The sequence below is a fragment of the Dreissena polymorpha genome, chromosome 4 (genome assembly GCF_020536995.1).
Source record: "Dreissena polymorpha isolate Duluth1 chromosome 4, UMN_Dpol_1.0, whole genome shotgun sequence".
In the NCBI taxonomy this organism is placed as follows: domain Eukaryota; kingdom Metazoa; phylum Mollusca; class Bivalvia; order Myida; family Dreissenidae; genus Dreissena; species Dreissena polymorpha.
In genome coordinates, this window is record NC_068358.1 from 89317619 (window position 1) to 89341125 (window position 23507).

Genomic DNA, 23507 nt, shown 5'->3' on the forward strand with positions numbered 1-23507 from the left:
CGCCTAAATTTGAATTTTTGCTAAGAAGAGACTTCATTTAATCGAAAATGTCATAAAAAGCGGAAAGTGTCGACCTTGATTAGTCTGTGCGGACGTCACAGGCTAATCTGGGACGACACTTTACGCACATGCATTATGCATGATGGGATGTGGTTTTGCACTGGTGTCTAGGTCCAGTGTCGAAGTCACCATTCAATGTCAAATGGCCGGTTTATGAAATTAGTACTTAACAACACTTGTCCGGGTATAACTTATAACCATCACGGAAGGATATTCAAACAATTTTGCAAAAGTAATCAGCATAATTAAACGGAGTGTCGCACGCAAAAACAAAATCACTGAGTCTTAAGTCCAAGGTCAAAAATCAAGGCCAAAGATCAAACAATGTTCTTACCGCATTAAGGGTTTTGAAATGCTTTATAGTAGCTACACGCATACTGAGTGGCGCACACTATAACCAAATTCCAAGGTTGAAGTCAGGTCACAATTTCAGGTCCAAGAAAAAATAAAAGAAATCAATTAAGACTTTGTCCAATCCTTTTCTGATTTATTGTTACTGATAAGCGTATCTTTGCGACAATGGCACTTTTGTTTACCTTTTTTATTTTAGATTGGTTGTGACCAAAACCATTGGCTAAATTTGTTCTCTATACATGTATACCTTTTCGGTAATTCGTTTTAGTATAGTATCGTTCATTTTAGTCCGATTGTTTTAATCAGGGACCTAAACAAACAAATGTAAATTTATGTTGACATCTAGATGCTATATTAGGTCTGGTTGTTATATGTTTAGACTTGTATTTATAACGAATAAAGTTATTGAACACATTGCCCATTTATTCAGTTGGCATACATTGTGGTGAATTGTGTGATACATTTATTTGGCATGTTTTCAATTGATAATAATACATGTACTACTAGTATTTCAATACTAAGATATTGTCATACTTTTTAACGAGAGAAAACAAGCTATCCGAACATATAATACTATACTTATTATCTGTTACTCTTTAAATCACATAGCGTTCTTTTATTTAACCCCCCCGCATCTCTAATTCCTTTTTCCAGACGTGGATATCCATCTTCAAGAACATCCACACCACGAACGCCGCTCCCGTCATCATCTCCGCTATCTGCATTTTGGTCCTTTATCTGGTCAAAGCCCAGGTCAACGAGAGGTTCAAGGCAAAGCTCCCGGTCCCCATTCCCATCGAAATCGTTGTGGTAAGTTGACCTTTTGTTGCCACGGCAACTAAGTTCTTGAAAAGCGGTCCGTCGTTTTCAATGATCAGTTAAAAATCGGTTGACGTCCATCAACTTTAATTTAAGTTCAATATCGTTGATGTTGTACTTCAAATGAGATATTTCTTTTATTTTTGACGATACTTTAAATTTAGCAAACTGGCGTCGGTTATTCCTTTGAACTTTCTGTCTTGCCAATTGTTGTTCACTGAGTCAGATGCCCAGAGAGAATTGATTGTTATTATATCACTCATTAACCTATTTTGGGCAGACGATAGCATGGGAGAATATAAATGATTATCGCCGACGTCACAACGTCAAATTTTCGCTTGGTTAGGCACACACACAATCAGTAAAGTAAAACATTATCCCTGTTTTATGCAATAACGCATCAATAAATCTATGCCGTGAAATGATCATTAATTTATTTTATTAATTTCAATAGGTAATACTTTCTACAATCGCTTGCCACTTCGGAAAGTTCCCCGAAAAGTTTAAGGTCTAAGTCGTTTGAGTCATTCCCAAAGGGTAAGTTATGAAATTTTTTGGGCAACCTTCGATATCTCAAATCTCAAGATAGCCAACTAATCATGCATATGTATGTTAAAGATACATAATAAAGCGTGCATCTTTTCGGTTAAATTTTCATATATTGTTCTACAAATGATATGTCTGCTTCTAAGAATAAACAGGATTGAAAGATGTAGACTACGAACTAACACCATCACATACAAACATACATAGAGTCTTCAATGATCAATGGTGTCGCGTTCTGAGGAAAGTGGGCTTAATGCATGTGCGTAAAGTGTCGTCCAAGATTAGCCTGCGCAGTCCGCACAGGCTAATCAGAGACGACACTTTCCGCCAAAACTTGATTTTCGGTAAGGAGGGACTTCCTTGAAACTAAAGATACCATAAAAGCTGAAAGTGTCGTCCCTGATAAGCCTGTGCGGACTACACAGGCTAATCTTGGACGACACTTTACGCACATGCATTAAACCCTGTTTTCTAAGAACGCGACTCAATACTTTTTTGAGACACTTCGTATATCGCGGAGGCATTCGCGTTTTTCTAATGATACCATATTTAGAAAGCTTACTTAACCCATTTATGCCTAATGGACTCTCCCATCTTTCTAAATTGGATCAATTCATTTCCAAAATTAGGGATGTCTAGTTTATTTATTTTTATGTTTAGAATATTTCTTAAAGAAATTACTTTAAGCAAACAGCGTAGACCCAGATGAGACGCTGCATCATGCGGCGTCTCATCTTGGTCTACGTTGTTTGCCAAGGCCTTTTTTCTAGACGCTATGCATAAATGGGTTAATTTCCCGTTTCGACCTTATTTCAGCCTTCCGGTCCTTAGCACCCCTGTTTTTTTTCCGGCGTGGACACTTATTTTACTGAGGTCATCGTAATAGCAGTCGTCTCCTTTGCGCAATCCGTTTCGCTGTCGGCCATTATGGCTAAGAAAAACAAATACGGAATCAACTAAAATCAGGTTTGTTTTTTTATATTGTGTATAACGTTAGCTAGACTTTCACTGTTGACGTCGTCGTCTTTCCTTCCAGGCTATAGGAAATATTACATGGTTAAGGTAAACGTGCAATACCTCCATACCAAAGTGTCTACCACATTATTTAATGAAAACTGTATATATTTGTTCGAGGTCATTCTGTTGGTTCACTAACAAAGTCGTGCTATTCTGACCTGCAATATAGCAGAGTTATGTCCCCTTTTGTAATTAGAAAATGGATTACTTTAAACGTGCAACAACTGTCGATGACTACTAAAGATATTCAATTGAAACTTCACCCGTTTGCTCGGGGTCATTCGGCGAATTATGTGAACACGTATCATAATTCTGCCCTCGTTGAATAATTATTATTATAATTAATAAATTCAGGTAAACTTGATTTCAACAACTTTTTTCACTTGCTGACATGCAGATCTACAGTAGCGTTGCGTGTAGGTCCGTTTGCGTCAAGGTCAAGGTCACTGTTGCTAAACATAGTTAAAACGTTTGGATGGATATATTGAATGTGCTGAAATTGTTTGCGTATGAGCTTATTTAGCGAGGGATTGTATATGGGGGACAGTTGGTTTTAAGCTAATGTTGCTAAAAATAGAAACAAATTGTATTCGCTCAATAACTTCAGTTTGGATGCCGGTATTGCGCTTTAGTTAAGTTTGTAGGTACCTTTCATTCAGACCAAATGAATTTGTTTGCAGGTATAGCTTTTATGCAGGTATTGCTTTCACAGTTTATTTAATTCAACAAGTAACACACGTAATTAAATTTAACTTTTTCATAGATTTTATTTTTAGATTTCTAGCTTAAAAGTTAAAAACCTAGCTAGCGGGCATGGTCACACGTCTTGTGGTAATTGATACATTTTCATCGTTTAAGTTTACTTAAACTATATGAATACCACAAATACGTAACATCAACCTTGTCTTTGTGGTCACTGTATCCGGTGCATGACAGAAAATGTCCAGTATACTATCAAAGTGGTAGAACAGTCAGGGAACAACTATTGTTTTTGTTCCAAAATTAGGGATGTCTAGTAAATTTATTTCTATATTAAGAATATTTCTTACAGACATTCTTTTAAGCAAACAGCGCCGACCCTGATGAGACGCCGCATTATGCGCCTTTTGTAGACGCTAGGCATAAATGGGTTAAATAACACACGTCGTATATTACATTACGTTACCACATCGACTAATTTCAAGGTATTTATTGCGCACGGAGTTTCACAATATGAATAACGTAAGACTATCTTATCTTATCTTGACAGGAATTCATAGCGTACGGAATCGCTAACGTGTTAAGTGCGTTCTTCTTATGCTTTCCTGGTTCTGCCTCCGTTGCCGGTATGTCCTTACAGGATGGGGCAGGCGGCAAGACACAGGTCGGAAATATGTTCTCATATTTTACCTTTATTTTTGTAACTGTTCACATTACGGGTATTGTTCACATATATAATATATAATTCTCATAACTTTGGTAAGGAACACACGTTTTGTCAGGGCGTTTATGTTGAAGAGAGAAACACATATGTCAAAATGCCGTTTTTGACCAAGGTGCAAATAATATTAAAAAAAAACGCAGATAAAATGTTTCTGGTGTAAATACCTGTACTATTTCCACAGTGTGATAATAAACATTCCAATACTGGTGTTACGTATACGCGGTCATTTGTGTAATGTAGTTTTGAGAAGTTTACATGTCTTGTAACATGTTATTATATACGTTTAGATCGCCAGTCTGATCTCGGCTGGTTTGGTGCTGATAATCATCTTGTGGCTGGGTTCGCTCTTCACTAACCTTCCTAATGTAAGTACCGGTTAACCTAATGAGAAAGTGATGGTGGACCGTCAGAACCTATATTTCAGTCGCGCTTTGTGAAAATCTGGCTTATGCCTTTACCATTCATATACCAATTTTGACGAATTTGTAGGACAAAGAATAGCAAATTAAGTTCAAAAACTATTGAAATACATGTAAACTCAAGATTTAAAGGCTTCATTTTTAGCCCTAAAATACCGATGAGCAGCAAAGAGCACGAAACCTGAATACTGTTGATAAGAGTCAAACTAAACCATTAAAGTTTTCGTGTTTAACAGTCCAGGGTTATTGAGACTTCAGTAAATCTCCGCACACTTATATTGGCACCAGCTCATGATGTTTTGAATTCTCAACACGCGGGTAATGGCACCGGCTCATGTTGTATTGAATTCTCAGCTCGCTGTTACTATCACCGACTTTTGTTGTATTGAATTATTTGTACGCTGACAATAGCATTGCATCATTCGTTATTGCAGTGCGCCTTGGCTTCGATCATCCTTGTTGCCATCCGAGGTCTATTCTTACAGCTGTTGGACATACCGAAAGTCTGGAGGACATCCAGATATGATTGCGTGAGTACCATATGGGTTTTCAAACTTGAAATGTATTGTATTTATCGATTCAGGGAAGGCTCTTCATAGCTAAAATCAAATGAAGGCGAAAAGTTTCATCCGTGATCAGCCATACAGGAATGTACATGTATTAAGCCACATTTTCCAAGTGCGAGGTTCCATTCTACAACTGTATGAATACAAGTCTACCGTTCGACAGTTCAATGTCAACACGCAAAAGATATACACTTGATAGATATTTTCATATAGGTAATTCTTAAAACAAATTATCAGGAGGCACTTGAGGAGAAAGATAATGCATTGATTACACAAACACGCGGGGTGGCTTTATGGGTCACCATACCAATATCAACATGGAGCCTGACATAAAAAGGGAACACATTAATGCACGTACATTGAGTGTCGTCCCAGAAAAGCATGTACATTCCTGTATGGCTGATTACGGATGAAATTTTTCGCCTTCATTTGATTTTAGCTATGAAGAGCCTTCCCTGAATCGATAAATACAATACACGCGGAAAGTGTCTTCCCTTATTTGCCTGTGAGGGCATATATGGACCGACACTTTACGCCGCCAATGTATTAAGCCCCGTGTTCTCAGAGCGCGGCTCAATATTATCAAACATCTCCTCTACCGTTGCAGTTCATCTTTGTGGTGACCTACGTGGTGACGGCTCTTGTGCACATCGACATGGGGCTCCTGGTCGGCATTATGTTCGCATTCTTCACAGTGGTCCTGAGGACACAAGTGTAAGCATTTTAATTTACAAAGTGATTATGAAAGTCTCCCGTACTTTTTGACGTATAATTTTAAAACTTGCAGTCATTTTTTTTCCGATTATATATTTTAATTTGCGATTTGTTTATATCCTTCGTTAAATATTTAAAAAGTTACCCACTTTTCTCAAGTTTAACATGGTATAACCTCACGATTACTAATATGAACTGTTAGTAAACAGGGTCACATGTTATTTATATACATATATAAAAATAACTTTCTCATGAACCGCAGTACACTGTTTGTTATATATTCACGTATAGCTGTTTCCTAAAAATAAAAGAACAACAACAACAACAACAATAACAACAACACAGAAACAAAAATACAAAAAACATGCTCCTCATCAAAACTGGCCACGTGTCAGCTTTTCTATCAACTTGCTACATATGACGACAAACGGCACCGGAGAGATTTCTTAAACACTATTGAGACAATTCAGGTTTAAGTTAATTGACCTACTTCATATACAATACAGGATAGTAGATTACATGGCAATACATACACGACAACATATCACTTATTCAAGTTGTCGTCAACACCTTTGATCGGACACTTCAAAGCATTTTGGGTTTGAATGAGTTAAAAGTCATGCCAATCCTTATACTTAGCCGAAGAATAATCACATGGGAGAAAAAAAACACTAATTTATAACAAAGAAATGATATATAATAGGCAGAAAAAGAGAGAACGTATATTTGCACCTAAAATAATCGATTTTGTGGTTTCTCCATACTTGTCGACGTCATAACAACATCATTGTCCTACTACTGCAGCATTGTCTGGCAATCATCTTCCGCGAAACAATTTAATAATACTCAGCATAGCGTTATTATTGAATTGACTGTTCAAAGTGGATATGTCGGTTTTAATCATGTTATATTTTTATATTTCGATTTTTCCGAGTTGTTTAGGAAGGCCTTAACAAAGGGCTATCTCGTCGACATTGCACTTAATTTTTTTATTTCTGATAACAGTTCGGCAACTTAGATAGATTTATTCCTGAAGAATTATACCTATAATGTGTATATTCAAACCGATTTCAATGTTGAATGCATAACGTTGAACACAAACCAGTTTTCTGTACCATGAAAACGTTTCACCACTTGGAAGATTAATCCATTTATGCCTAGCGTCTAGAAAAAAGGCCTTAGCAAACAGCGTAGACCTAGATAAGACGCCGCATGATGCGGCGTCCTATCATGGTCTGCGCTGTTTGCTTGAAGGAATTTCTGTAAGAAATATTCTAAATATAGAAATAAATATACTAGAAATGCCTAAGTTTGGAAATAAATTGATCCATTTTAGAAGGATGGGAGAGTCCACTAGGCATAAATGGGTTAATGAGACGGTTGTTTTTTCAGCGGTAAACCAATGCACTTGGCCACGGTATCAGATGAGAAGGTGTACATGGACCCCAAGTACTAAATTCCGGTAAGTAACATGAGTCAAGTTCTGGTTAAACCAAGCCTAATCAACGTGCGTAAAGTGTTGTCCCAGATTATCCTGTTCACTTTCCGCATTGACTGGAATTTCGTTTAGAAGATACTTCATTTAAACAAAAAATTGCCATAGAAACGGAAGGTGTTGACCCTTATTATCCTGTGTTAGCCTGTTGTTTTTCTAAAATAAGGCTTTTATTGTTTTGTTTTTAGTTGCTCATTGAAATAAGATCACATTTACGTTTTTTTCCATATCTCTCTCAGATCTTTTGAAAGTCAATAGAAAGCACGTTATGCAGTAAATTTCCTCAACGAAACTATTTTTTTATTTTTTATTTATGATACTTTATTTACCTCGTCCATAGGTATGTGCAGGTCGAGGTCATCCTGCTCCATACCGTACAAACATTTTTGTGTAAGTATGAGTAAACAGTAAACAGTGTTGTTATAAAGTGTTAGCATATAACATCCTTATACATACATATACACTATACCATTTACACATGTTTAAACATCTTAAAAAAGCAAATAAAGTATATTATAAAAAAGAAGAGCAAATGCAGTGTTAGGTTAAGCATATGCACAAACTATTTTCATTGTGGAAGTATAGAAGCATCGGACAAGTGACAATTTATTAAGAATTTTCAAATGGTTAATGTGGAGTTTTTAAAAGATAAATAATATTCACATTATGATATTGGTTCAGCAAACAAACTTACAATTGCCCAAGACTGTAGTTCTGTTTCATGACACTTAACATTGTTTTGGATTTTAAAAGACATAGTCAGGCTCATTGTAAGCCCTTGTATGGATGGAATTATCCCTTTTCTCTGACATAGGTATATATATTTTTTCAATTCTATCATAAGAATATTTATATCAGTCATATTACTTTTTGTACTTCCCAATATCATTGTTTTACAGCTTATTTCTGAGTGTTTTTGCACATTATGTGCACTTAAAAATGCACATCATAATTCACAATTCTTTGTGTAAAACAACAATCCAAAAACAGATGTTTTATAGTTTCCTCATTTTCTTTACAAAAAGTACACATGTTATCCTGCAAAATGTTCATTTTATACAATAGAGATTTAGTTCCTAGGATTCTATGCATTATTCTTGTTTGAAACCACTGAGTGTTAGTATTTTTGGAAATATTAAATACGAGACTATGTACTTTGTTCCACCCGATGTTGTTGAAAAATGTATTCCACTTATTTTGGCAAGTCGGTATATCAGAATTGATAATAAAAGTTTTATAAACATTTTGGTTTGGGTTTTGCGTAAAAATTATGTTATTCAAGTAAGACGATATAAATGCACATTCTGTATTTGGCTTTTTAATAACTTGGAAGTCAGAATGACTGAGAAAATTCTTCACAGTTCTAATCAATCCTTCATAAAATAAGAAGTTGATCTTTGTGCCAATATAATTTTCTAGAATAGATTGTTGTAAAAATTGTCGAGATGTGTTTACAATATCCCTAACAAATCTAATTCCATTGTCATACATGAATTTATTATATATACTAATAAGACCTATTTTTAAATTGTGGTTATAAAATAAAGGCATGTGCAAACAACTTTCTTACTGATATACATAATGTGGCATGTAAGAACATCTTTCCAAAAACTATTCATTATTACTTTACAAATCTTCTCAGCATAGTCTAATCCTAAATTCATCATTTTTTTAACATCAAATATTGAATAAACACGTTGAAAACATTTTCCAGTGCATTTGACAATTTTTCTTATCCATGTTAGTTTCATAGTTTTTTCAAATGCATACACATCTATCATAGATATTCCTCCCTCCTCAAAAGATTGAATAGCAATACTATGCTTGATTTTCGCAGGGCCATTCCAGACAAAATTATGGAACATGGTATTAATTTGTTTCAATATTTTCTCCCCTGGGCAAGGAAGAGAGATAAATAAGTGAGTAAATAGGGGAATTAATAAAGATTTTATGACAGTTATTTTCCCTAGGGGGGTTAAATTTCTTCTATTCCAAAAGTGTATAGTATTTTGTAATTTAGTAATTTTTTGTGTGAAGTTTATAGCTATAATTATACTTAAATCAACATCAAATAGAATTCCTAGAACTTTAAATTGAGTTGTACCCCAAACTAGTTTGTATTTTCTTTTTATGGATTGTGTACTGTACTTTTTGGAGCCAATCCATATTAAATTTGTTTTGTCGTAATTTATTTTAAATCCAGAATATAATGCAAAATCATTTAAAAGATCAAGAGTAGCATTGAGTGAAGCGTCTGTGCCATCTAAAAAAAGTAATGTATGATCAGCAAACTGAGATATTTTATATTCAGTGCTATCAATTTTAATTCCTTTGATAGTATTGGAATGCCGTAGTTTAATTGCTAAGATGGCAGCGCATAGAATAAAAATGTATGAGCTGATTGGGTCCCCTTGTCTGCAACCTCTTTCTATTGTTATAAAGTCGGAAAGGAAGCCATTAATTTGAATTGCTGTTTTGGTGTTGTATAGGAAGAGGGAACTCCATTTTTTAAATGTTTCTCAAAAATTGAAATAGTCAAGTGTTTTTTCAATAAAATCAAACTCTAGGGTATCGAACGCCTTTTCAAAATCAATGGTCATCAAGAGCCCAGGGATGCTGTTATCTTCTGTATATTTCATTATGTCATATAATAATCTAGTATTTTCCCAATATAACGGCCTTTTATGAATCCTGTTTGATCTTCAGATATCAGAGTATCAAGAACAGTTTTAAATCTGTTGGAAATTGTGCCAGATGCTATTTTATATATAACATTTAAAAGTGTTAAAGGTCTTAAATTTTGTAGGAAGTGTCTGGGTTTATCTTCCTTGGGTATACGTGTAATAATTCATTGCTTTTGGGTTACTGACATAGATCCACAAATAAAAGCATAATAAAGACTCCTTGCAACAAAATAACCTAAATCCTTCCAAAAGACCTTAAAGAATTCCGCAGTAAACCCATCTGATCCCGGGCTTTTATCACTTTTCATAATTGTTTTTGAGATTTCTTCTAATGCTAAAAGGCCTTCTAAAGATTGAGATTGCTCATTACTCAGTTTAACAGTGTGAATATTCTTTAACAAAACAAATATTATTAGAGACATTATTTTTATGTATAGAAAAAACTAGACAATCAGCTGTGGTTTAGTTTAGTAAAACGTATATAGTACAAAAATAAACTGGTACTCATTTGAAGAAATCAATTATTTCATATTCGTATCTTGCATTTTGTAATTCAATTATATTGCCTAAATCCTTTGATCTTAACCCATTTATGACTAGCGTCCTGAAAAAAGGACTTTGCAAACAAAGAAAACATAGAAATAAAAGAAACTAGACATCCCTAATTTTGGAAATAAATTGATCCAATTTGAAAGGATGGGAGAGTCCACTGGGAATAAATGGGTTAATATGAGGTATATTGATCACACAACGAAGTTAATGTTTGTACTTTTCAGACAACTTTGCACAACATGATCAAGGTGATCGGCTACCACTTCCCTATCTTCTACGCCCACGGGGCACTTTTCACGAGCGAAGTGTATCGTCTAGCAACCATCAAGCCCGAGGCCTTGAAGAAGCACATCCGGCGATCGAACATGGCTAGCAGCAATAGTTTAGCCGTAGGTTTCAATATGTTCACGCGTCTCTTAACAACAGCTTTTTGCGCCGAGAACACAATGCAATCTTTGGCTTGAATAATGCATTCAGAATATAATACCGACTACAGAAGTAGTAACAAATTGTTACTTGTTAAAAAATAATTTACATCTTATAACTATGCCTGCATTTAATCGGTCAATTAAAAATATTTCGGTAAGACATTTTAAACCTACTTAAAATCTTTCTAATACGTTGATGGATTAATTGATTGATTTTTATTCAGGTTTAAAACACATAATATACATGTTATAATTCAAATTTACATAACAATTAATTTCTAAAAGTATAACAATTATTACTAAAAGTATTTGTGAGATTGCTGCTGAACAAAACCTATGTTCTAAAAACTGCCGTAAAACTAATATGAATTAAGATAAGACAATAAAATGGAACACACAAGTGCGGCAACATAAAAAGGGTATCAACTTAGACTAGTTTTGATGGGGACAGCAACTACCTCACACTTAAAATATGGTTTAATGTTACTCTATGGTATTTGATATATTTCTTAAATATCACAGATTATTTAATACATTACTTAAATATCACAGTTACACATGTATGTCACATAAAATTACTATGACTATACATGTAAGTTGTTACAATCATGTTTCTATAATATATTTGCCATTATGACTAGATTAAACATATTCTAATTGTTACAAATAAGGTGTTTTAGCTAGGCACAATAGATGGTTCTTAACAGCTAAATTGAACTAATGTTTATTATCAATTTTCTTTATTGTATCTGGCAAAGCATTCCAATCACTAATTGCACTGTAGTAAAAGGTAACATTTCCTTTACCACAGCATTTGGACACTCTAAAATTGTATGTATTTGCCCTTGTTGGATATGAATGAGTATCTTTAACATAGATACAATTTTCTTGTAAGTATGATGGACACTTGTCTTTAACAATTTCAAATACATGGTTCAGTCTTAATTGCTTATTTCTATTTTCAATATTTAGCAATGACATATCTGACAAGTTACATTGATCAATACTATCTCTAGGTCCCATTCCATAAATGAATCTAACAATTTTATTTTGACAACTTTCAGTTGTTTTAACTTTCTCTTTGTTCCATATGCAATACATTCAGTCTTTCCTAAATGTAGGGATAATTTATTGTGTGCTTACCAATATGAACAAGAATCCGTGACACTGATTATTTTTTCAGAGATAACATTTGGGTCTTTACTCTTTATGAGCATACATGATAGCACTATCACAGCATATAAGATCAATTTACAATCAGGGTCAATACTAATAATTATATCATTCACAGAACATAAAAATAGAAGAGGTCCAATAATACTACCTTGGGGTACGCCACATGTAACAGCGTGCAGTTTAGCTGGCGAAGGTTACATCGTCTGTACACATGCCTGGGGGCTAAAGCACACAAATCGACAGCTGTTTATGGCTCAATTAGGGGCGTATGACAGGAAATACACACGTTGATATGTTTGAGACTTTAAGGGGCTCATTTTTAGCTCATCTATTTTTTGAAAAAAAAATTATGAGCTATTGTCATCACCTTGGCGTCGGCGTCGGCGTCGGCGTTGGCGTTGGCGTTGGCGTTGGCGTCGGCGTCCGGTTAAGTTTTGCGTTTAGGTCCACTTTTCTCAGAAAGTATCAATGCTATTGCATTCAAACTTGGTACACTTACTTACTATCATGAGGGGACTGGGCAGGCAAAGTTAGATAACTCTGGCGTGCATTTTGACACAATTATGTGCCCTTTTTATACTTAAAAAATTGAAAATTTTGGTTAAGTTTTGCGTTTAGTTCCACTTTTCTCAGTGAGTATCAATGCTATTGCATTCAAACTTGGTACACTTACTTACTATCATGAGGGGACTGGGCAGGCAAAGTTAGATAACTCTGGCATGCATTTTGACAGAATTATGTGCCCTTTTTATACTTAGAAAATTGACAATTTTGGTTAAGTTTTGTGTTTAGGTCCATTTTATTCCTTAAGCATCAAAGCTATTGCTTTCATACTTGCAACACTTACTAACTATCATAAGGGGACTGTGCAGGCAAAGTAATGTAACTCTGACTGGCATTTTGACAGAATTATGTGCCCTTTTTATACTTAGAAAATTGAAAATTTGATTAAGTTTTGTGTTTAGGTCCACTTTATTCCTACAGTATCAAAGCTATTGCTTTCATACTTGCAAGATTTATGAACTATCATAAGGGGACGGTGCAGGCAAAGTTATGTAGCTCTGACTGGCATTTGGACGGAATTATGGGCCCTTTATACTTAGAAAATTTAAAATTTGGTTAAGATTTATGTTTTGGTCCACTTTACCCCTAAAGTATCATAGATATTGCTTTCATACTTGGAACACTCACAAACTATCATAAGGGTACAGTAAAAGGACAAGTTGCATAACTCTGGTTGTCATTGTTATGGAATTATGGCCCTTTTTTGACTTAGTAACTTTTAATATATGGTTAAATTTTGTGTTTCGATCCACTCGAAGTATCAAGGCTATTGCTTTCAAACTTCAAATACTTACATGCTATCATGAGGTTACTGTACCTGGCAACTTGAATTTTACTTTGACCTTTGAATGACCTTGACTCTCAAGGTCAAATTATTAAATTTTGCTAAAATTGCCATAACTTCTTTATTTATGATTAGATTTGATTGATACTTTGATGAAACTACTCTTACCTGACATACCACAATAGACTTCACCCAAACCATCCCCCGTGCCCTCCCCCCTCCCCCTCCCCCCCCCCCTATTTTTTTTTTTTTTTTTTTTTTTTAAGATCATTTCACAAATGACCACCACACCCTCACACTATACCCCCCCCCCACTCCCCCCCACCCCCCCCCCCCCAATTTTTTTTTTTGATTTTTTTTTTTTTTTTTTTTTTTTTTTTAAGATCATCTCACAAATTATCACCACACCCTCACACTATACCCCCCCCCCATTTTTTTTTTTAAAACGGTTATGTTTGAAATACCGTCCAACCATCGCACCCAAACCCCCCCCCCCCCCGATTTTTTTTTTTTTTTTTTTCGCTTTTTTGGAAGATAATGTAATAAATGTCCACAACCCCACACTATACACCCTTCTTCACTCCACTCCTCCCTCCTTTGTGATTGAAAATGAGAGTCCCTTCACCTTTAAAAAGAAAATAGATGAGCGGTCTGCACCCGCAAGGCGGTGCTCTTGTTTTTTTAAATCGTATCTAGCCAGCCAGCTGGGGGGGGGGCGGCTTTACCCCCTAGCCCCCAACCTAAATACGCCTCTGGTCTGCGCTGTTTGCTTAAAGGAATTTCTTTAAGAAATATTCTAAATATATAAATAAATACTCGACATTCCTAATTTTTTAAATAAATTGTTCCAATTTAGAAGGATGTGATAGTCCACTAGACATACATTGGTTAAATGAATATGCACATTAATAAGAAATAATCGAGTTATTTACTTTAAACTTGACAGGTGGATTGATCTGATTTAGGCGAAAGGACAATTTACAGAAACGTAACTCTGCACTTCAGTAATCTCAAGTTAAGTCCCTTTTCCAATTGTGCATGTCTGGGCGGCGTCAACGTTTGCATTCCGCAATAGTAATGTGCATGAATAGGTATATGTTAATGAGACTTTACTTATAGCTACCACATGAAGAGACATGGTATGGAATTGCATATGGGATTGGAATAATCAGGATCAAGGTTTGATAAAAAGAATATTGGCGGAATACGTGCTTGTTGAACACGTGTCTTGTTTACAATTTAATTCCCTTTGATTACATATAAAAGCTCATGTACCTAACTCCTCATTTATTTTGCATGTCATTTTCATCACACTTTTTCACACTTATCTGCAAGTCATACAACACAACTGTTCAAGGTTTCACGATCGACTTTTGTTTGAAATTACATTTAAACGCTTTTATATCCCCTCATATTTGTACATGCAAGTTGCGTGAAACTATTTGCGATTTAAAACTGACTGTAATGCAATCATAATCAAAATGTTTTTTCATAGAGCGTAATGCCAGGGCATTGTGATTGTCTTTTCTTCTATAAAGAAAATGAAAGTTCGAAAAGCAATTATCCCATGGCAGCGAATACACTGTCTGTGAGATCTTCATATTTTTAAAGTATAAATGTATATAAACTTTAATTGAGACTGTCATAATTTAAATCTATGTCGTCTGAAAAGAGCCAATGCAGGTCATAATGTTACCACTGTATTAATAGTTTAAAATTATGTGTATGGCTGAAGCCAAGTTTAAAATCATTTGAAATCACCAATGTATTGTAAGTGAAATAATGTTTAAAGGTCAATAATTTCTATAATGTCGTTTACAGCTGATTATGGACAATGCTGCTGCGGACGTTAAGGTCTGGATGGCGAACGTGTCTGGTAAGCTTTGTCAGCGTGGATTAATCAAACCTGTTAAACTTAATTAACCTATTCTTCATCCTTTTTATTTCAATATACATTTTGTTTTGTCAATATATATTCATGTTTGTAGACGTTCGTTTTCTGCGCATATACATGTTGACATATATAAATACCAACCACATGTGATATTGACGATGTACATTCTGCAAGTCAAATTAAATGTCTGTCTGTCTGTTAATTTATTATCAAAGAATAACACTCAAACTCAACCACATCGATTGTAACACATGAGCAAATATTTCCAGCACTTCAATATAAAAGATATCAAGAGCCAACGGAGTTTGAGAGGGGGTATATTGCCGTTACTTTGTCGGTCGGTTTGTCGGTCAGTCCGCATATGTGATTTGCAAATTATGACTAATTTTCGATACCAATCGGTTGAGAGAACTTATATATGATATTTTGGAGAGAAACTACTCTTGTAGTGGAAGAAACTGATAATGGGATAAGCAGCTGCATGTTGATTTTTCTCTTATGTGACGTTTTCTATATTATGTAATATCTTCATGTAACAAATAGTTATTTACTCCAAAGTTATGTCATCATTGTTTATCCCCCCCCCTCCCAACAAATTGACGAACATAGAATGGGCAGACTGCAGTACAGAAGTCTTTTGATTTACATAAACCGTCCACTGTTGGTAATAAAGGATGCACGTCTACTGATTAAACTAGAAAATGTATAGCTAGTTATCGAAGACAATCCATTTTTGATCTTTTAAATTGTGCATACGACAATCGCAGCTATCCGTTAATAAAATATTTTCTCCTGCAGACGACATCTGGAACATTTTCAAGGTAATGGAGATAGTGCCCGCATATAAAGACAGCATTTTCCTCACGATAGACGACGCGACAAGGCAGCGTCTGCGCGGGTGGAGGACAATCACAACGTCATCAAGCAGGGCGAGCTGAAAACTATCAGTGACAGAGTGAGTAGCTTAACCCTTTGCATGCTGGGAAATTTGTCGTCTGCTAAAATGTCGTTTGCTCAATTTCTAAAAATAGCATTTTCTTCGATTTTTTTTCAAAGAATACTATCCGAATAGCAAACAGTTCGGATCCTGATGAGACGCCACGTTCTGTGGCGTCTCATCTGGATCCAAACTGTTTGCAAAGGCCTTCAAAATTCAGTTCCCGCACTGAAAGAGTTAAGTTTGTTAGTACTGGCGTGCAATTGAATATGAGCATAGTCTTGGAAAACCGGACTACGTGCATGTGCATAAAGTGTACTTCGAGCAGGTTTATCTGGGTCGACACTTACCGCTTTTATTGTATGTATCGTTTAAGAACGAAGTTTCATAATCTAACCGAAAATCCAGCCTAGACGGAAAGTGTCGTCCCTGATTAGCCCGTGCGCGGACTGCATAGGCTAATCTGGGAAAAAACTGTACGCATATGCATTAAGCTCCATTTTTACAGATTGAGGCGCGTATTAAGATGTTTGGTTTTGATCTTTTTTGATTGCCATTAATTAAAAAAATATGACATATAGTTCGTTTTGATTGGGTCGCAATACAACTCTGTGTGGTGTTTAACACTCTATTAAACGAGTACGTTCCTTTTACTTGTCGACACGTTGAGTTATTCAAACATGTTTTGTTGTGTATTTAGATAATGCCGTTACGCCACGCCTACTTGTAAATGAAGCGTAGCAACACCCCGCCCCATGTTCTTCATAACTGCATGTTGACCTCTGATCTGGTTAGTTAGTTGTTAGGCATTGATCGCTTCTATCGTTGATTGATTATAAAGTAGCCACTGAAATAATTATGCGTTTTACTTCGTTTGTTTACCCAAACACAACAAACTGGCGACGAGGATAAAACTTTGTGGATTATATTTCGAGAATGTTATCCGTTTAATAAGATTGTGCGTGAAATTTTGGATATAAACACAAAATGGCAACGGGCCTGATTGGGAACATTAACGCATATGACAGCAATGTCGAAACATGGACATCCTACCAGGAACGACTTGAACAGTACTTAATGGTCAATGACATCGATAATGAACGAAAAGTGGCAAAACTTTTAACACTCCCGTATGAGGAACTTTGACAGCTTTTACAAACTCATTTGTGCCCGAAACCGTTAATAATCGCGGAACGATTCCGATTTCACAAGAGGAAACAAGCAGTGGGCGAAAGTGTGAGTTGTTACGTAACTTCACTTCAGAAGTTGGCAGAATTCTGTGAGTTCAGATCGAACTTGAACGATTCTTTAAGGGACAGGTTCGTTTGTGGACTTAAAGATGCAGGAACACAGCGAAGATTATTGTCAATCGCTGATTTGACACTGCAAAATGCCATAGAAATAGCGCTTGCCATGGAAGCTGCACATAAGGACGCCGCCGATGTGCCTGTCAATCGAGTTGGACATTCAACAAAACCCAAGAAATGGAAGCATCACAAACATGCCAAAGAGAGCACCAAGTGCACCCATTGTGGGAAAACTAACCACCCTCCGATAAATGCAGACTGAAAGATGCAGTTTGTCATCACTGTAAAGCAAAGGGACATATAAAATAAAGGCTATATGTAGGAAGCTTAAGTCGGTGCAGTGTATGGAGGAAAACGTTTCAGTGATCAACACTGTAAACAAAGGAGACAACGGGAAATTCATCGTTAAGCCGAAGATTAACGATGTCGAGGTACCCATGGAGCTTGATACAGGATCAGCAGTTACCCTCATATCAAACAAGGATATCCGAAACGGATTCGGAAATATGAAGCTCGATCCTGCTTTTTCCATACTTAAGACATATTCAGGCGATGTCATAGAGCAACAAGGGACAGTTATGGTGCATGTCAGTTATAATGGACAATCGCGAACAATGCGACTTTGCGTCGTAAAAGGTGATGGGCCTGCACTGTTCGGAAGGGACTGGCTGAGCCACATTAAACTGGACTGGGACACACTTTTTAACGTGAACTCTGTGACAACGGAAGGCCTGAAGGTACGTCTAAATTCTATACTTAACAAACATAAAGACGTGTTTAGTGACGGTATAGGACAGGTGAAGGGAATTAAGGCAAGGCTCACCCTAAATGAAAATGCTTAGCCAAAATTCATAAAGGCTAGGTCGGTACCGTACTCTAATAAGCCAAAAATAGAGAAAGAATTGGACAGTCTCGAGAGTCAAGGAATCATCTCAAAAGTGGACATCAGTGAATGGGCGACACCGATCGTTCCTGTCGTAAAAGGAAACGGCGATGTGAGAATATGCGATGATTTTAAGGTTACCGTAAATCAATCAATCAAGGTTGATAGATATCCTCTCCCAAGAATCGAGGACATTTTCGCCAATCTGTCAAATGGGCGAAAATACAGCAAGCTTGATATACGTTAAGCGTACCTACAACTAGAATGCGAGGACGAAACCATGGAGTTGCTAACGATCAACACCCACCGAGGATTGTACCGTTACAACCGGATGCTATATGGGGTTTCTTCTGCTCCAGCTATATGGCAATGCACAATGGACCAAATTCTTCAAGGAATCCCTGGGGTGCAATGCATGCTGGATGATATGGTTATTACTGGTGAAAGTGATAATGTGCATTTGGATAACTTACAAAAGGTGTTGTGTAGGTAACAGCAATATGGAATAAGGACAAGTGTGAGTTTTTCGTGCCAAGGATTACATTCTGTGGTCATAAAATTGACGAACAAGGTTTATGGAAGTGTCAGGATAAAGTAGAGGCGGTATTAAATACACCACCTCCATGTGATGTTACATCACTTAGGGCATAACTCGGGGTACTCAATTAATACCATCGTTTTCTGCCAGATCTCGCGACCGTTACAAAGCCCATGAACGCGTTGCTCGAGAAAAATCGAAAATTCGTCTGGTCAAAAGAATGCCAGAGCGCGTTCAAAAAGTCGAAAACACTTCTCATTACGGAACCTGTTCTTACACACTACAACCCGGAACTTCCGGTTAGGCTCGCGTCGGATGCCTCACCGTTCGGTATTTCCGGTATATTGTCACACGTTATGCCAGATGGCTCAGAAAAGCCGATCGCGTTCGCATCAAGGTCACTTACCAAAACTGAAATGAAATATGCTCAAATCGATAGGGAAGCATTGGCAATTTATTGGGCATTACAGAAGTATTACCCATATCTCTATGGTAGAAAGTTCACATTGGTTACTGATTGCCAACCCCTCACTTCAATATTCAGCCCGAGCAAAAGCATTCCGGCAACGACTGCCGCACGCGTTCAGAGATATGCTATATTTCTCTCTGGATTCGATTACGATATACAGTACAAAAGTACTAAAATGCATACTAATGTTGACGGATTGTCGCGTTTACCCGCGCCGTCAAAGGAAACGGGTAAAGAAATTTCAGTTGAAGATGTGTTCTACACTTCTCAGTTAGAACGAATTCCGGTCACGAGCGCGGAAATCAGCCGTGAAACTAGACGGGAGCGCGTTATTTCACGTGTATTTAGGCAAGTACAACAAGGTTGGAATACCAATGATAATGATCCTCTTTTGAAAGGCTTACGCGCGATGAAATGAATTGACGATTCACCACGGATGCTTAATGTGGGGCATTAGGGTGATAATTCCCATTAAGATGCGCGAACGTGTGCTTGATTTATTGCACATCAGCCATCCAGATATCGTTAAAATGAAGGCACTAGCGCGTAGTTTCGTCTGGTGGCCTGGCATTGACACTGACATCGAACACATGGTTAAAAGATGCGAACCGTGTCAGATGCAACAGAAATCGCCCGCGAAAGTTCAGTTACACCCGTGGGAATGGCCTACGTCAAGTTGGGAGCGAATACATGTAGATTTGATAGGTCCATTTCTTGTACGCATGTTTTTGGTAATCGTAGATGCTCATTCTAAATGGCCAGAAGTCATCGAAATGAAATCGATAACTTCTGAAAGAACAATTGAAGAATTGCGTACAATATTCGCAAGATATGGCTTGCCCAAACAATTAGTATCAGACAATGGTTGTCAATTTACATCTGAAGAATTTTCTCTGTTTATGAAGAGAAACGGGATATGTCATATAAGAACTGCGGTAGCAAAACCGTCTAAAAATGGTCTTGTTGAAAGGTTCCATGGCTCTTTCAAATATGCAGTGCGCGTTTTAATGCATGAAAACACCGATTTCAATTTGAAGATCAACTTTGTCTTGTTGGCATATCGTAATACACCACATTGTACGACGGGGAAAACTCCTGCAAAACTGTTTTTCGGTCGGAATTTGCGCAGTAAACTTGATTTGATGATACCCGACACACAGACACTAGTCACTAATGGTCAAATGCAATTGTCAATGGCTGACAATAGAAAAGTTCGCGAATTCAAATTAGACCAACGTGTCTTAGCGCGAGATTTCAGACCTACTTCAAGGGAAAAATGGATCCCTGGGTCAATAGTTTCTCGAGATGGTCCACTATTATACAAAGTAGATATCGGGAATAATATGACATAGAAACGCCATGTTGATCAGCTTCGCGCGTCGGAAATGCAGAAGTATTCTGGTATAAATGTACCTGTTTTCACACCCTAAGAATCTATTTTAAATGCCGCGAACACAAATGTCAGTGAACTTCAGCCGGCACCGAATTCGATGGAAATAAATTAGTCCCGGGATAATCGTTGTAATGATACGGATTTGCGATTGCCAGAAAGACGCTATCCATTACGCAATAGAAGACCGCCCGAACGCCTGCAGTACTTATGACACTGATGGTTTAATGTTCAGCCAATTACGTTTTATAGTGGCATACAGACATTAACTTTAGTTGGCAGGAGAGAAAGACAGGTCATCAGTTGTTTTTACAACCTGTGTCGAATTCGGACGCTCACTAATGTTCTTTGATTGCATGCTATAATGAAAAAAGGCCATGCTTAGTTAAGAGGTCATGAACTTGAAATGTTCAAGGTTTTATTGATTATTCATTATAATTGTTAGAATTGTGTACATTGATATTTACATGTAAACGCACGTGTTTGTATGTTCATTTTTATTTACATGTATGATCAATGAAATTAAAAGGGGAGAAATGTTGTGTATTTAGATAATGCCGCTACGCCACGCCTACTTGTAAATGAAGCGTAGCAACGCCCCGCCCCATGTTCTTCATAACTGCATGTTGACCTCTGATCTGGTTAGTTAGTTGTTAGGCATTGATAGCTTCTATCGTTGAATGATAATAAAGTAGCCACTGAAATTATTATGCGTTTCACTCCGTTTGTTTACCCAAACACAAAATGTTTTATTTTCGATGCAATAATTGGTCAACAGTAAAACTGAGATGATTTAATTACACAAGTTATCATTAATTGTAAAGTTTTTTACGTTGGGTTATTTGTAAAATACCATTATTATGTATTCTTTGTCTCTTTCAGATTTCTGACGTGCGGGTTTGACGTGCCGAATCCTTAGCGGCAGTGAAATTTTCATCCACCCATCTGTGAAAAATTTACATTATTCGATATATTTTCTACATTTCTGTACATTTGTGAATAGTTGGGATTGTATGTACCATAGTGATTATGCTAGTATTTGCTATTGAGAACACAACGAACAATCCAAACAATGATTATGGATCGCCGCACTACTTTTATGTGCAGTTTTAACAATGGTGAAAGCGATCAGGGATGATTTTGGATCGCCGCACTACTTTTATGTGCAGTTATATAATGTGAAAGCGATCAGGGATGATTTTGGATCGCCGCACTACTTTTATGTGCAGTTATAAAAATGTGAAAGCGATCAGGGATGCAACTTTGTGTGATTGTTTTTATATTTGTATATTTTTTAATAAATGGAAAGTATTCAAGTTTAAAAGTTTTGAACGAACCTTTCTTTTATTTCTTAATACCGAAAGCGGCATTAGAGATTGTTTTTGTACCATTGTGTGGTCTTCTACAAAGTGTGTTGAAATTATACCATAGCTTTTCTCGTTCCGGTGGGCGACCCTTTTACATTTGGGCCTTGCTCTGTGAAAAAGGGGTTTAATGGATATGCGTTAAGTGTCGTCCAAGATTAGCATGTATAGTCCACACAGCCTAATTAGGGACGACAATTTCCGCCTTATCTGTATTTTTGCTAAGAAGATATTTTTTTTAACGAAAAATACCATAAAAGCGGAAAGGGTTGTCCCTGATTAGCCTGTGTGGACTGCATAGGCTAAACTGGGACAACACTTGACGCACATGCATTAAACCCCCTTTTCAAATGCATGAAACCTTTTTTTCACGAAGCACGGAAAATGTACTTCTAAGTGAAATCCTTGAAGGAGACTCGTTCAAATATTGTTGAAATGTCAGTTTCCAACTTTTTGTCACATATGCAAACAATAAAAGAACGATATTAAACAGGCAGTGATTTAAATACCACTAAGGACGAATATTCGCACTAAAAATATAGGTTCACTATACAACGCCATACACGTGGGACGATTGAATAATTTGGAATTATTTTGTTGTTTTTATTTTATAATCACGTGGATCACACACACCAAGTATTAAATACTTATAATATGTAAAGCAGCCTTTTAATACAAACAACACTAGTTTGAGAATTGCCGCTAAAAGAAACCTTTCTTTTCTTCTTTTTTAAACTATGTAAATGTTTTATAATCGATTCATATGGTTAGTTGTTAAAATATAGTAATTAAAAGCATTTAATGACGCACTTCTAAATTGCCCCTATTTGAAAAAAATCCCTATAAAAATGAAGTCGCAAGCCCGATGCTTTGATATTGGTATTTAGCATCATCTAGAGGATATCCACGCAGTTTGAACAAATTTCTGTATACAACTGTGGTAAAAACTCATAGCTTCGAGGGCCACCAATTTTACGTAGGCTTATATAGGAAAACCTTAAACAATCTTCTTATCTGAAAGAAATTATTGTCAGCATCCGTATCGCCGTAGGGTTCATCAGGTTTTCATATTTGGTATGTTTCAGGTTCTAAAATTCAATACACAAATGTGTTCAAATCATGCC

The 23507-nt window shown here is 36.4% G+C and overlaps 1 protein-coding gene and 1 long non-coding RNA gene across 7 annotated transcripts; both read left to right on the top strand.

The window, feature by feature from the left end:
* Positions 1–1044: 1044 nt before the first annotated feature.
* Positions 1045–2739, top strand: LOC127876502 (uncharacterized). The gene is made up of 3 exons (XR_008047900.1): positions 1045–1224; positions 1688–1770; positions 2596–2739. It is a non-coding gene; the product is annotated as an uncharacterized LOC127876502 (long non-coding RNA).
* A 1765-nt stretch (positions 2740–4504) lies between these two features.
* LOC127879853 (uncharacterized) lies at positions 4505–22346 on the top strand. Of its 6 annotated transcripts, XR_008049265.1 has the most exons (11): positions 4505–4584; positions 5073–5168; positions 5812–5918; positions 7311–7380; positions 7754–7803; positions 10874–11038; positions 15423–15477; positions 16294–16450; positions 17133–17222; positions 21571–21660; positions 21902–22346. XR_008049265.1 is itself a non-coding variant. In XM_052426919.1 (2 exons), exons 1-2 carry the CDS (start codon positions 18084–18086, stop codon positions 21920–21922), a joined length of 414 nt encoding a protein of 137 aa, XP_052282879.1. In that variant the 5' UTR covers positions 17233–18083; the 3' UTR covers positions 21923–22346. The 6 variants fall into 6 exon arrangements, 1 of the variants encoding a protein (XP_052282879.1); XR_008049266.1 differs by lacking the exon at positions 21571–21660; XR_008049267.1 differs by lacking the exon at positions 17133–17222.
* The last annotated feature ends 1161 nt before the right edge of the window (positions 22347–23507 follow it).